This window comes from Pleurodeles waltl, chromosome 1_1, assembly GCF_031143425.1.
Source record: "Pleurodeles waltl isolate 20211129_DDA chromosome 1_1, aPleWal1.hap1.20221129, whole genome shotgun sequence".
Classification (NCBI taxonomy): domain Eukaryota; kingdom Metazoa; phylum Chordata; class Amphibia; order Caudata; family Salamandridae; genus Pleurodeles; species Pleurodeles waltl.
Window position 1 is genome coordinate 807,693,381 of NC_090436.1, and position 16,591 is coordinate 807,709,971.

The 16,591-nt window shown below is 39.8% G+C and overlaps 1 protein-coding gene across 2 annotated transcripts in view; it reads right to left on the reverse strand.

Annotated features, from left to right (window-relative positions):
- The window catches only part of VLDLR (very low density lipoprotein receptor), a 309,483-nt gene that overhangs the window by 13,004 nt on the left and 279,888 nt on the right, over nt 1-16,591 (reverse strand). Inside the window, exons 15-16 of one of the 2 annotated variants that reach the window (XM_069228453.1) lie at nt 5,628-5,777; nt 1,239-1,307 (exon numbers count right to left, since the gene is read on the reverse strand). In XM_069228453.1, the coding sequence (XP_069084554.1) occupies nt 1,239-1,307; nt 5,628-5,777 (219 nt within the window). The remainder of the gene's footprint in view (nt 1-1,238; nt 1,308-5,627; nt 5,778-16,591) is intronic. The other variant, XM_069228463.1, reaches the window with a different exon arrangement.

Genomic DNA, 16,591 nt, shown 5'->3' on the forward strand with positions numbered 1-16,591 from the left:
AAAAAATACCCTCTGCAGCAACATAGGGATATTTTGAAAAAGGAACAAAAAATTTAGGAGCACTACCATTTGCATGAGGGCTGTTTGACCCACCAACAATATAGGCAGCCTGACCCATCTCACAAACGCCTTAATCGCTACATCATAGTTTTCTGTCATTACTATCCTAAGATCTGTATGGACTCGAATGCCCAGATAGCGAACCAATCCAGTCTCCCACTTAAGGCGGAATTCCACATCTCCCAGCGTCGTGGCCGGCATCAGGGTGAACACAATTGACTTGCCCCCAACTGATCCGTAAACCGGAGCGGATGCCATATTTTATTATCTATTAGTATCGGTGCTATGTTAAGGTGTGGGTCTCAGATATACAACAAGGTGTCATCCACATAAGTAAAGATCACCAAGTTAGAATTCTGGAAGTTAAGACCTCGGACTGGTACTCCAGCAGCACGCACAGCAGCGGCTCCATAACAATCATATAGCAGGGGCGACAACAGACACCCCCGTCTGGTACCCCTAGTGATATGGAAAGCGGCCGAAACTATACTGTTAACTGAGTCTGGCCACTTGATTCCCCTTAGTGTTGACATGCCAGCCTGTATTTATTGCCTATTGACTCCTACTACCTCTGACCACAGATCGATGCTCCGCGATAATCCAAGTTCCCCAGGAGGGCACATAGCAGGCAACTGGGGCAGTGAAAATCAGTGAAAAAGCAGTAAAGGCTGAGGGGCCTGTGGCAGTAGTGGAGACACTACAGCAGTGCAGCTTGTCTGTTTGCCTGGCTGCCTGCTCGTGCTAGCTTATAGTAATAAAAAGCAATTATGCAACAAGTGGGCTTCCAGTCCAGCCTCTGTGCTCTCCAGTAGGCCTAATCTGTGATAGGCCTGTAAGCAGCGTAGTTGGTCCCATCCGCCCAGAGTCCGGAGTCTTTCACCTGGACCACGAAACACTAAAATCTGCAACCAGTTTTTAAGCAGAATCAAGGCGACCTGGGAATACTAGAGCAGGTCCCAGGAAGGAAAAGTAAGGCTCAGAGCCGTAGGTCTGAGGTGAAGCGGAGGCGGCTGGTATTAGGCCAGTGCGGCTTGCTCTTCTCAGGGGGGCCTGTCCTTCCCAGTCCATACCAAGGAATGCCTTCAGTCTTAGTCTGCTTTGAGTATTTATTGCAGTATTCATTGCAGTATTCATTGCAGGCGGCAGATGTATAACATACAGCCTTCCAAGAGGATTACCTTCGATCTGAGATTTTCCTCGTGTACTTGCATCTCTTGTTTCACCATAATCTGCAGTACCTCCAACTTCTGTTAAGAAAAAAAAAAAAAAAAGCACCTTCAACTTTGAAGATCGAGAACAGGTTGTTCGCACACTGATGTTAAATGCTTATCAAGTTAACTATTTCACTACTTCAGCAGAACAGACCTTTATGGTTATTTATCTCAATTTCTGCAGAACCAGCAATAATGCAGACTATCAGCTCCGCCTGTCCTGGCGCTGTGTACTACGCTGAAGAAAAGGATATTCCTAACAGAATTCTCTCTCTAACTCACAAAATTGGGAGTTCGTTCTGACCATGAGGCCTTAAAGCAAACCCAAAGCTTAGCAATGACAGCTCACTTCCTGTCCCACACACCCTTCCCGAAACTATTTACTCCAATCAAAAGGAGTATATTTTGTGAGATTGTTTTTCAGTATTAAAATTGTGATTACCTCTTAATATAAAAAAAATCCACAACCCCATTTCTGTCTTAAGTGTTCAAGTTAGGGATTGAAAAAGCCAGATACGAGAAAACTTTAATAGGCTGTCAAAGCGTTTCTAATACTTAGAAAGCACTCTTAATCATGAACAAGCTGCTGCCCCAAAGCCCATTCTAGCTTCGTTAACTGTTCTATAATGGATGGCTTTCCTCCCTGTTCATGTTTGCTCTGCCTCGTTTCTTTTTTTATCCAAGCTTTAATAGGCACAGCTGTGTTCATATACTGCTGTTGCGAAACTCGTTTGGCTCCTATTTTATGTGCATGTGAGTGCAAAACTTTCCTTTCAACTAACTACGCCAACCAAAAGTCACAATGCTTAGCAGCACTACCAGTCTCCGACTAATTTGTTGCTGCCCCCTCTCGGATTTTATTTGCATTTAATAGTTTGTGCGAGGGCAGGCACATTGGCCTGCTAGTAGTACTGCTCTTCCACTCCTTTGCTCCCAATTCTTCTCATTTATTTATTTAGCTATTTTAATGAGGGCCCGGCACACTATCACGTTGCTTGCTTCTGTTACATTGCGCCATGCATTTTTCTTACATTTACAGATCTAAAACAGCTGTTGCCATCTTTGAATGGTATAAAACTTTTAAATATTCCAAAATGGCTACCAGTATTACAATATGCACTGGTAGACATCTTTAAAATGTATTTTCTTGGAGAAAAGCCCAGTCTCTGGTCACCACTGTAGGGTCTCTACGATTTGGGATTTTACGCACTGTCATGGAGCGCCCCACTACATAGGGATTGCAGTCTGTGCAAGCAATGCACAATATTAGTACAGACCACCACCTTGTAGCAGAATCTCTGCTCATGGTGCAATGAGCATTTTAATGCAATTCTCAAAGTCTGGGCTATACGGAAAGTATACAAACTATATATCCAATTTTCTATACAATCAAAAAAACAAAAACAAAAATAGAAAATCGAGTGGTACAAGTAATATCTCCCAAACTAGCTAGCTGAGAGAATGAGCTGAATTTCATGTTTGTAATTACTTGTTTTGGGAAAGCAATCTACTCCATGCAATAATATATCCATCCAAGGTTTTACTTCCATTTGTGTTGCTCTGGACCTTTAGAGTATGGTGGTACCAGACCTGATTTGGTTCTCTTTGGGGTTCCCACAGATGAACTACTTTCCACATTTTCCTGAGCTGCAACCAAAGTGCTGGTTTACGGTACCTGTGTTGTGGTTGCAAGCATCGTCCTTAGGCTGTACTGAACCTGTCCACAACCATATTTAACAGGCACATTCTAGGGTTTGTCACTGGGAGCTACATATCCCTCGACCTGGTTGCCTGGCTGGGACAAACCGAACTGGTCACAAATCCAGCAATTCTTTTCCTGCAAATCAGGAGTTCCCTTGAGTTTTACAATGTACAAAAGGATCGTATCTCACCACAACAGGTGATAACTAGTTGTACGGTGTTCATGGGGCTGCAAAGGCTTTTATAGACCTTTAATGAACATTGCTTAGATACACAGGATGATCTAAAACCTACTGTCAAAAGTGAACGGATGTGGGATGGAGCTTAAATCATTTAGGTACGACTGCAACACATGAACGCATAACGAAAATATTTTTATTGCAACACTAACACCATGAGTAGGTTATACCTATCCCTGGTAGGATGGCCAAATGTGCCAAGTGGAAGCTTTGTGAAGCACACACTGTACATCTGTTGGGTATGTGCTCCAATATGTATGGTATTCAGTAACATTGGTTAAATAACCAAATATTCCACATAATGGGTGACCATTTGTCTTATCCAGTCTTGTTGGTACGAGGCACATTGTCACAAGGGACCTGGATCAAACAACCTCTTTCCAAAGCCAAGCCTGACCACGCTCATGCTGATTTAAAAACCTACTACACTGCAGTTTCACAGGATTATCCTTAATGCAAGGCAATACAACTGTAGAGCCTAAATGTAGAGTGTGAATATTACTTATGCTAAATTGTAATGTAATGTTAATGCCTCATGCTTTCGATTTTGAAAATTTAAAATCAAGGCTGTATTCTCCATCCTGCACTACTCATGTAATTCTAAGGTCTGATCAGTGTCATTATAAATCAATTTTTGGTATTATAGCCTTCTTTGCTGCAATTTGTCACCGACTAAAATACAATTTTAAAAAGCTCCATTGTATTTTTTGTTGATTGTTAATTACAAGTATAAGAGCAAACTAAAAGAGGGGCTCCTCAGGAGAATCTTATGCTATTTGTCAAGCTACTGTTTTGAGGCTGAGGACAGTTCTAGCAAACTCTTGCTTTCTATCTGAAAAGCAGTGAAACGGAACAACATTTACAGGACAGTAGCATTTCTAGCTTAAAATGTATTTAAAAGTTTGAATTAATGTAACTCTTCCAAAACAAATCTGGGATCTGTTGTACGGGAACTGGTTGCAGTGCCCAGGTACGAGAAAAGTGCTATTTGAATCAGGAGTTAAGACTACTAAAAGTGATACTACCTCAAACTAAAGATACTTGCCTCACACATGGCCGACTTGGAAGATTTGAGTCGCCTAACAAATGCCCGTAAAAGACTGCCTGTGGCAGTAGCCCTAACGTTAGTGAAGGAAAGATGATCCTGCACGGAGTATAGCAATCAATGATTGATCATAAAGCAGAACAGTTGGATTCTTCCCCTGAACAAACTACATTTGCAAACAAATGTGCTGCTCAAGTCAAAAGATTATCAAGTGGCTTAACAAAATACCTATGAGAAAGCTCCTCAGAGCTCTATTTAGGCGCGCTACCAGACTGCAGCCTAGATGAAAAAGTACAGGCAGCAAAGTGAATACTCAGATGCTTGAAACATGGCTGCACTTGGCCTAGAAAGAATTTCAGAATATTGGCTGGTATCGTTAGCCATTCATTCACTAGGAATAATAAACGGAATAAACCGATACTAGAATCATTAACTTACTGTATTCACTTGCTCTTTGGCAGTGGTAATGCAATATTAAAGGCTTTGGGGGGCACAAAAAGACAGCGGTGGTGTCAGTATGATAATGACTTTGGGTAAGGTTGAGGATGAACAAGGGGTTTGAAATGACTAATCAGAGAAATGATATATTTTGAGACCTAAAACACTATATCCACTACCTTTTACAAAACCGTGGTTGCTACTGCACATTTCCGAAGCAGAGAACTTCAAAATGTGCCTTGTAATACGGAACCCCTAATACGTACATCAACTTGATCATTCTCTTGAGTAGTGATTATGTCATGGTTAACAGCACACTGGTGCCCTGTATCAAAGTACAGTATGGGTGAGGCCCAGGTCTAAATTGCTTTTGGAGTCATTCATTAGTCTTGACAGGTTAAACATGATTCTACCAAACAAAAATAACAGATTGGCCCAAAAGTACAGCTCCAGATCATCAAGAGTTTAGTCAATGACCTAGATAAAAAAATAAAACCAACCATCATCACTGTGATAAGGTGAAAATCGGGTGGTCTCAACACAAAGAAAAATTCTACAACACGTTCTACCAACTTTTAGTAACATCAAAAACTGTACACTGTTTTCTTAAAAAAAAAAAAAAAAAAAACACTGACAAGGGCTAGGAAAGAATCAAACCACTTATGCATTGTGAAGAATGCATAACATACCACGAGGATGTGCTTTGGCTTTTCACCCTCTAACAGCCAGGCGTGCCCCAGGCCTACTTCCTGTGCAATAACTTTACATTGAGGTGAACCAAAACTACATGGCAATTGGATTTTCAGATATGGGGTTTAGTAGCACACATTTACACAAACGTTTGAGAATTAGGAGGCTCAACATTCAATTACAACAAACCACCACAGTTAGTGTATACACCCAGACTGAGGAACAAAATCATGTTCGATTTACCTTTTGTACATCTTCCACCACCATTCTCCAGTTCAGATCCAGCAGGACATGCACAGGTATACTTGGGGGAATAACTATTTATCTGTGGAGCAGGTAAACACAGATATTCACAGCCTCCATTGTCCTGGCCTTCACTGCACCAGTTCTTACCTAGAGGGGAAACAAAGGCCACATGCGAAATTTTAGAAACGAAGTTACCATTATCACAAAAGTGAGTTTAAATGTCAAAGAAAGGTGTTTCTGTAAAACATATTTGATTCGCTACAATCTTACTTCGTTTATGAGGGCAAGTCAATTTTGTAGACCATGTTTATAGCATTAGGCAAAATCTACGATATCAATACTGGTTTAATCAACAGCCCACCATTTTGTTTTACTGATAAACGGCTACTAGTGCAATACCGAATTAGTCATATTATTTCTCAAAACTAGCAAATAAACCATGCACGTCACTTAAAATCCGCACCCAAAATTCTTTATTCAATGCTCTGTTCACATGCTTCAAAGTACAAGCACTTTCAAACATCACATGCGTGACGCTGTATGTTAGCCATTAGAGGAAAATTACTTTGTAAAAGAAATGTAGCAGGGTGCTTAATTTTGTGGTACTTTCATTTTGTAATATTTGTTCTTATATGTACTTGACATGTATTTAGAAGTTTGTTGGCTGAGTGTATAAAAAAAACGCACCTATTACAAGAAGGTGGTCTCTTACAAAGCAGTAACAAACAGAAGAGCTGTATTGGGAACTTACTCAATGCCAAGCAAGTGTCCATTCTGCTACTATGTCCTGCAGGAATATGGTGGGCAACATTAATATTTTAGAATGTGAATTATGAAGGTCTTGTCCCACTCCTGCTGCAATATCAAGCGGCCCAGAAGTACTGGAATGCATTTCTGTAGTGTAGGTATGCTACATCTGTAATCTCTGCCCTCTAATATACCTCCATAAATCAAATGTCCAGAGATTCTTTTGATATGTGTTTTTGGATCATTAGAGAAGTAATTTAGCTTTCTTGTTTTGGGACAAAAATTTTTGGACGACATTTTTTAAAATGGCAGATGTGTTCCAGTGATGTGATATTCCAGGAACCATGAAACCTATACATACTTCATTTTGGTGTCAAAATAGGTTTTGGGGGCCAACTAGTCTCAGAGACCAAAAATAACTCCTCAGAGCAACCCTTGGAAAATGGTGGCTATAACAGGAAGAATAGAAACAGAAATGAAACAATGGTTTTTAATCCTTTTATTTATACAAACAATGTTTATGATCTGAATATAAAAAAAATGATGTTCATCACTCCCGTTTCACACATTTTCATAGTTAACTGTTTCGGCAACTACTCATGGTACATTTGCAGAATGTTGAAGATTATTAAGGACAAATGGAAAATACTGACCTCATGGGGACTCCCCTTCTTGCAGCCATTACATGTCTTTAGGAAGGCTAAAACGCAGAGACATTGTCCACACTGCTTTGAGATAAGGTAACCACAGTTACACAAACATCATGGCACTTCTCTCCACCATCTGGCCGCTTCCCATGTGGGAAATGTAGCAAATGTAAATCCCCCCCCCCCCCCCAAAAAAAAGACCATGAACTTAGAGTTGGTTCTATCAGCACTGTGGGATTTGAGGTCACTTACTAACTTGAATTGCAAGAATGTGATCTAGGTCATCTTCGGTCTTTGCAAATTGTAGAACTTTGGCGTGGCAACAAAAGGTGGGTACCTGGATGCAGACGTGAGTTGACTACTCACCAGCCATTACATCATGAAGTAATAGCAGAGACATGAGTGGTATGTCATTCCTTACATGCTGGCGTGTTGCCATCAAGAGGCAGCAGGCTATCACCAGTAACGTTATCCTCTCAAGGGGGCAGATTGTGTAGGCACTCTTCCTGCACAATATATTGGGACAAGTTGATTTGCTTGGATCAGTAAATGGACACAGGTGTGCTATACGCCCTATAGTTTTCTTCCCTGACCAGGGAGATTGACCTGGTGCATCAGGTTATAACCAGAACCCTTTGGCCAGACAACTGTATATCATGAAACAATGAGTTCCTTTCATTGGGGGGTGGACAATTGTATATTATGAAGCATTGAGTTCCTTACTTCCCTAGTTCGAAGAGGAGATGTATAGGTGACATGTACCTGGGACAACACTTATTCTCTCCATAGTGTTTGACTACAAGGGGCATATTATTCCCCATCCCTTGACCAGAAGTCTGTTTCCCGAAAGTGTAGGGTAAGAGGGTGTATCCCTAAAAGTTTGAGTAAGAGTGTGCACTTACAATTGGCACTATATTTGCGAGTATAAGGACCTGCGTGTTTATACAATTTGGCACCTGAGTTTGCAGTGACCTGCAGTGTTAAGACATGTTCATGGAATTAGTCCCCAGTGCATTTTTCTCTGAAAGTCCTTTTAATGCATTTTGTTTCCTTCTATGTTTAAATAATTTCAACTTAAAACTGTCACTCAGGTAGGCCTCGAGTGGTTGGATATTGAGTGTCTTTCTCCATTAGTAGGATAGAATGGGATCCACCTCATTGATGTATGACTAGGGATCCTTTGCCCTGAAGAATGTCCCTGACCAGCTGTGGCTCATAAGGGCAGAAGCATGTTGGCTTTATTTAATGACTGGGTGAGTCATTTATACCCACATTTACCATCAATTCATGCTTTAACCTTACCAAACAGACACCACAATTAAATGTGTATCAACACTGGTGGCCTGTTGGGTGTTTTAAAATTCAGCTGGACCCCTGTATTATCCAGAAAAACTTTATCTAAGAACTCCTTCTGGGGGCATGTCACCGTGAGGTCGAGTCCACCCTGGTGGCATTTACCTACCAAGGTGGGGACAGGGGGCCTATGATGAAGCATGACACTTGCGTGTGAGACCACCTATTCCATAAGGAGGAATTCCCAACATTATGGTTGGGAACAAGCACCCCAGATAATACAGATGGGATCACAACCAAAGTGGTTGCCACTGGCAGGTTTATCTTACTGCCTCCACACCATTTGTGTGTACTGAACATTTGAGAAGAGCATATCGATGGATATCTTTTTGTAGCATTTTTTTTTTTAACATACATGTATGTGTAAGTTCTGTGGGTAGATGCTTTCGAAATGTCATAGCTTTCAGTACCTCATCCATACCATCCCAAACACTCACATGGATCTCTACATATGCATGATCCAAAACATTTACACATCTTCTGATCAAGTAGATAACTCTTAATGTGTACATGCACAGAATATAACAGTGGAAGATCACTTAGCAGGGCTGATCTCTTGAACTGAAGATAGTCCGATGTGAAAGAGGGAACTAGTTTTCCACACAAGGTTTTTTTTTTCTACGTCTTTGAAGTTACATTCTTGTTCTGTCCCAGCAAATCCTCTGAGAAACTTCACAGGTTCAGCAGTTAAAAGCTCCAAGCTTTACTCCAAGTTTGCTCATAGTAGAATCACCCGTAAGAATGTGCCTTGAGAACACTGGGCATCTCTGGGTCAAGTTTCTTGTACAGAATATGGAGCTGGATTAAGGGTATTTTCTCATCTGTTCCATAAGGTATCCATAACTCTGATAATCCTGGTCTTATGATCATTGAAACCAATCTAATTAGCACAACATCTGTCATTTCACAGTACAGTAACTCAAATGGAACCATTTTGAACAGCCCACTCAACATGTGGCACAACATGAGTCAGATTCCTCTAATTTGCTGCTAAGTTTTTGAACAATATGGCCTGTACCTTTTGAATCTCTGCAAGCACCAACTCCTCATTGACAGTCACTCCACTTGCAATAATTGGCGATGTCAACTTGCCAAAACATTGCTGATACTTTGGTAAACACCGAATTTCCAAGTTAATCTTGTTCGATGTTGATAAAGATCAAATTTTACTGATACATTAGTGGCATAGAAGTTAGCACATGGTGACTTACAACCCTTCATTTAAAGGTTTAACAGAAAAATTAACACGGAAATGTTAAATGTGCACGTTTGAATTATGGTGGACAATGTGGCTTCATTCGTATTTGACATGTTTTAACACAAAGAAATAGCGAATTTATATTTGAGTGAATTACTGACATGAATTAATGGTGAAAATATTATTAAGAAAGTTGAAATCAAGTATAAGTATTAAAATCATGATTTAATTGTACTTATATTGAATTTAATTTTATTAACGTGAGTTACATGTGTGCAGAAAATAAAAGCAAGTTTAAAATTGTGTTCCAATAGGTCAAATAGTCTTTGCGGTAAAATAAATTGGCTTCTTTGCATAGGATTTAAATTATAAGGTGTTCAAAAGGATATAGGTTTATTAATTGTAATAATGGGCATTTAGGCTTTCTCAGCTTGACTAAGCCTGAAGATTTTTTCTTACAACAGTAGGGGAAAATTACTTTCTTATTCTGCTGCCTTGGACCTGAATTTTTCCATAGGTTGCAGATTTGATGGTGAATGTCTTATTGTATTGAACACAATTAACAGGATTCAGTGCTATGTAACAGTATTTGTTCAAGCTGTCAAACAAGGCAGGACGCTTTAGTGAATCCCATGTGAAAATTTAGTTCATCTTGAATACTGAAGTAAAGTAGAAAATGTAATATTTTGGCAAAATTGTATTAAATCATTAAAATGGCATGCTTTCTCTGAGAAAATCCGGAATTGTTGCAAACTTGATGTTGCCACTGGACGCCGAATCTTGTGTGAAAAATGGTCCTCCAGGTGGGGGGCTCAATCAGAAGGACATGGATATTTCTAATCAGTGAGAGTTTGAAACTGAGTCAGTCCATCTAGAACTCTGCCAGAGTCAGTCTATTCTTGCAATGAGTCTGCTGCGGTCACCATCTGTCCTTCATGATATCTGATGAGTTTCCTCATAGTCCTAATTGCCCCACTTGCTTATGCTATTCAGTACTAATATGCCCAAACCATTCTAAACTGCTGACCTATCTTATGTGCAGCCCGTCTTCTGCAGTGTCCTGATGCTGCTGTCAACTGATGTCACAAGGTGAATGCTCTTCTGATTAAACTTTCCTGTCTGGTATCACATGAAGAGAGGTACAACTAAATGTGGTTCTGGTTTCATTTTCAGCTTCGAGAAGGACAGCAGCATATTGGTCTAGAGAGTTGCTATTATCATAATTTTTTCCAAATTATTTCTTTCCCTTTTATCCGCATGCATTAGCCTGTTCCCACATGCAAGTCCAGATTTGTGTTTGAGATAAGGATGGCCCAGCCCTGAAACTTTAAAATTGCATTTTGATAATTTACTGATGTCACCATCCTCTGCTTTGAAGTCTGAAATAAATGTGCATAGTTTTGTTTTTATTCTTTTGGCTTGTTTAACATTGATGTTTAGAAGGCTAAAACATTAGACCTTTTGATCAACCTATGATTTTCATGCAGGTTTTTAAACTTAGTTTTGCGCACCATATACGTTACTTTGATTTTGGGATTGTAATAAAGCTTTGACATTTTATCCAGTTTGGAGTTTGATTTAATGTCAAACTGTTCATTGGGTCCAAAAGGGTTTATAGTTTCTATGTTATTGATCTGGGATGAATAAATCTGACTACTACACTACTCACCGAGTCCAAAGATCCAGTCGACTTGTAGTGGTGGGAAAAGGTATTGTGTGTTTCACAAGAGCTCCTGTGGTTTGTGAACCCAAGGCAGGAAGAAGACCTCCACGAGCACACAAACATTTGACCAGAATTTATCAAGTTGCACAGCTGTAGGTGTCAAATTATTTAATGCAGGCAAGCTCAACTGTTCCACTTGTAGACATTCTTCTGATTCTCTCAAATTCTCCAACAAAGTTCAAGATAACTCTCAAAGACTATGTGCAGTTCTTAGAAGGTGCACAATGACTAATGTGTAGAACAAATGACCTCGCCGAAGATTTGCATGCATGGAATCTTGATCATTTGCAATTGTGACATTCTACAACAGTTTTCAATAAGGACACCTTTTCAAACTGAAATTAGTCAGGGAGAACATTTTTTTTCTGTTTAGGTCTTGTACAAGTTTGTGCTTCCATGTTTTGATTGCAGCATCTCTAGCAAATAATGCATTTGTTGGAAGAAGATCATGCAACAGAATGTCCTTGATAAACTCACCCCTTTCTTTTCCTACATCCATCTCTATGTGCCTGCAAAAATTGCTTTGTTGTAAACGGTTTTGTAGGGGCTAGTTGGACAGAACTTGCCATTGCAATTAAAGCATGGAAGTTTAGCTTTAGTGATTATGTCAAGTAGCTTTTCTCTTTCAGTACAAATCTCTTCTGCTTTAGTTCTACATATAGTTTTGGTCCATGTTACAGGACATCTAGAAGAAGCATCTTCAAAGTGTTATCCACATATTGTTTGGTCACGAAGTTGTGTGGTAGCACAGGCTCAGTCATTTCAAAGGGGTTTCCTGGCTGCTGCATGAAATGAAGGCTGTCAACATGCTTATTAAAATGTTCCTCTTTACCACAAGTTGGTGGTGAGGAACTGTTTCATGATGGACCATTAATTTTAAATGTCATCTGAAAACCTTGCAAAAGAAAGGACTTCACAGTGAACTAGCTGCCATTGAACAACATTCATTTAAGTGAATGACCAATAATTCCCTTGGAGCTTTTCTATGATCACTGGAAAGTCTGTTCCAGTTCCATATCTTGAGCCACAACATTGAACCTTCCCTCTGTCTCAATACATAATGAATGTATTTTCAGTAGAGGTATGGTTTTTCCACCTCTAGCTTATTCACTTTCCAAATACCAGGACCCATCTCTCAGGTAGTTTATGCAATCGAATTCACAAAACAGTAATCAGAGACTCCACGGTCTTCATGTGCAGCTCCCAATCGCCTTTCCAATCATCATGTACCAAGTTTTTCACTAGTGCCATCATGTATAAAAAAAAAGTTCCCCAGTACATGCAAAGTTCTGATTTTTCTTCATTCTTTGTTCAAAACCTGAAAAAAAGTTTGTAGAGTTTGTCGGAGTGTATTGAACATTGCCTGACTTTGCATTGTCTTTTGGATGAAGTGCACCCTGTGCCTTGTTCTCTTCTGAGATAAGATATGCAAAACCTAATTTGTAATTGTTCCAGAAAGCATTCCAACGCAATGTTTATATAGCCTAATGCCGATGATTATACCTTGTAAAGAACGTCAATAATAAGTTCCGCTCAATACTGACCGGTCAGTTTTGCTTCCAAAAATTTCAGCCTCAATAAGTGCATTGTCTATTCCACATCCACTGAACTTCCTGCACACTGCGACACAAGTTGTTTCATGTGGCAAACGCCCACCATTGGATAAAGATCATCAAATTATACTTGAACGCTTCTAAAAAAGTCTGCTACAGTACAGAAAACACCTACATCGCAGAAAATCGGCAGGATAGTCTGGTCCTCAGGTTGAGCATTCACATTTTTTTTTTTTTTTTTAAAGAGCTGTGTATACTGTTGCATAGTTCGTGACTGGAGATGGTATTACTGGTAAAACCCAGCCTCCTTCAGTAGGATGGTATTGTAGGAGATCTAAGAATGAATTCCAGCCCACTGAGAAACTGGCTTGTCTCCATCCTTCAGTCCGCACCAAATAAATATTGTAGAGTTTTATATCAGCTATGCGGCCCCCATTATCAGGTACAAGATCCATGTCCTCAGCCACTTTCAAACTTTCTGGTAGACTGGGACATGTTAATGGCTTGTAGAGGTGATTTTGCTCACGTTGGCAAGGCAGTTGGGTTATAAGTTTGCAGCTTTGTTTATGCCAACAGCTTGTTTTCCAGCAGCTAGTTCATTGGTACAGTCTTTAAAAACCACCATGGCAGTATCACGTGAGCTGGATGTTCCTGACGAAGAAGCAGTCTTCAAAATAAAAATTATCAAGAGCAACAATTGTAAATACGTTCCTGGTAAAGTGATTTGGAAGTGGTGTGCCATCTGATTCACAAGATTTCATAGCATGAGCTGCTAAGCTAACAAGTTTGTGGACTGGACTGTACTGTCATGAGTCCTATTCATTGAAGTGATTGGCTCTACTTTTGCACTTGTCATAGAATGCGTGAGTAGTCATCCTGTGTAGCAGAGTTTTCTTTTTGCTTTGAGGTAATTCATAAAACATGATTTGGAAAAGCATACATTTGCACAGCATAAGCCTGTATCTTCAAAGCTATCAGTGTTGTTGGCTTCTGTTCTAAACTCAGGAACTATAATATCAGCAAAACAATGATGTAAAAACTGTTAAGCCATCAGGCATTCTTGTTGACTTCCATGATTTGCAGAGCTCTGGGGCTTCACAAAATATATCATTAAGTCAAAAATCTAATTATTTAAAACATTTCTTAAAATGGTTTCTGTAGAGCTTACTGCCTCCTGTGATCTTATTTTGGTAGCAAGAACTTCAGGAGTCAAATCAGCTGATAACACCATAGGTGCCTCATTCTTTGTACAATGACACTTTGTCAGTCTAACAATCTCACCAGAAAAATCTTATATCACTATTATGGATCAATACAGTTTTATAAATGTTGACCATTATTTTTCCTATCTCCGTGTGAAACATAGCCAGCACTCAAGAGGGGCTTTAAAACTTCATTTGCTTTTTCAAAGAGTGCAAACTTAACTGAAGGCTGGTGGTTACGTTGCTGCTGGGAGCTCATTGTACATTCATATTTTTGAATGTATGCATGCAGTTCAGGTCAGCATACAAATCCACTGCAAATACATACAACTTGCTGTTGAGATCAGCTCCTGGGTTAAAAACTTAGTCATGGAAGAAACTAACTGCAGATAAAAACATTTGCCCTTTGAGACTCACATACTCTGTACTTTGTTCATTTGTCAATTCCATTGGCCTTTATTCTTGCTAAACCACAACACATTGACTATCCTCTGTTTCCGATAGGTTGTTTGAGGTGGCACGGGTTAGCCATCGATCTAAGTGGATGGGCACTGTTTGGTTGTCTCTCAGAAGACCGATTCTTGTTGTGATTCACTGGTTTGCTATTTTGACCATTTTTTCCAAGCTTTTTTCCATAGTAAACTATTTGTAGCAGTTGATAAAATATTTGATCCTCTTCACCCATCAGTTTCAATGTTTATTTAATATATATATATTTTTTTTTAACTTAGTCTTGCCGTATTTCTGCAGCATATTGAACTCTCGCCAAGTGCGGCTGATGTTAGCTTTTCTTTCGGGTTAGTTTGGCATGACATTTTTTTGTTGGAATCCTCAGATTTTGTAGTTCGCAGCAGATCCTTACCTCCTGACAGTGTTGCTACCACTTGCTTGGCTCAAGTTTACACATTTTAAACCGAAAACCTGAAACATTTTCTAAATAAAATTACCTATATGATGGCTAAAACATTACAGAGATGCCATTTTGGAAAATGGCAGCAGGGTTGCTCTGAGGAATTATTTCCTGTCTACTTGATCCCCAAAGCCTATATTTTGACACCAAAATAAAGTATATAGGTCTCATGGTTCCTAAAATATAACATCACTACAACACATCCGTCAGGGTCAAGTATGCAAAGCACTCTGTCCCTCTTGTAGTCTCTGGGCTTTTAACCATGCCCATGTCACACCCATCACTTTGGTTGGTTCGTGGGCTTGCCTTTTAAAATTCACTTGATTTAATTAGTGAAAGGCACGCGTTTAGCCCTCCAAGTGCCCCCTGCCAACTATTGAAAACATGAGGCTCCATGTTTTCAGCATGGTTTCTGGACTACTTTTTTATTTCATACACAGCCAGATTTCGCTGGGTAGTAGTAGAGCGCTTTGCATGACATCGACCCTGTAACATGGATAGTTGCACTTTTGCCAGTTACATGGATAATTGAACTTTTGCACATACGTTTCACTGCGAGCAAACCTCCGTTTCCTTTTGTCTGCTTCGCTCTCATGGCAGCCATCGGCTCGCTTAAGTGAAACTTACTTTTCATTTTCAGTTTATGTGGCAAGAAAAGTCTGGTTAGGAGTTTACAATGCTAATAGCTCCAAATCTTTTTTTGGTTGTGAGCCCTGTTGTCAAAAGATGTCAATTAAGCGATACCTATGGCATTGCAAAAGCTAGTCTTCCTAATTATCTGTGCGTTTCACTCATTGTGTGGAGTAGATATTTCAAAAGGTGTCAGGCTTGTGAGACTACCATTTGTGTCTTCATTTAATTGTAATTGCACCACAAGCCACGGTCTTAAAACGGTTCCACTCTAACTTAAGCAGCCCAGTGTGAAAATGATGCATGACCATAAGGCACAGAGCATAGATTTTCAGCAAAATAAAGGAGCCACACCAATTTTTCTGGTGTTCCGTCAGAGGTATCCAGGGACTCTTCTGTATAGAACTCAAAATATAAAGTAAACCCCTCATTACCATATTTATACACCCATATTTTGGCCAATTTCAGGAACACACAACCTACACATCGCTTGGATTGATAATTATGAATTCCTTGAGTGGCTGGGGGAGAAAAGCCGCACACCATGTGCAATCTAAAGGCATTTGTTTTCCTGCCATGCGTGCGCTTGTTTTGCTTTAATGCCATGGCCTCTGTACTGCTCACTCCTGGTGAGTAACCTCTGTCAAAGCATGCAGAGAACAGCGGTCTGTGAGCCCCTTCAGCAGGGATCATCTACCTCTTGCAGTTTTTTTTTTTTTTAGCTGCGATCTTTGAATTAACACATTTACGCAAAATAAATCGAATTCAGTTCTAGTTTAAAAGACTCCGCCTGAGTTAATTGATTACATTATTATAATTCCAAATTATTACCATTAATTGTAGGATTTGCTTTTTTACCTTACTCCATGTCCACAATGTGACAGCAGAGCTTAATTTGTAAATATTCACCTGCTGGTGCCAAAAGCTTTCCTTTGCAATGCGCAACTGTAGCAGTTCAACCTTGGACATTTGTAATATATGTACAGCCACTTTTAACC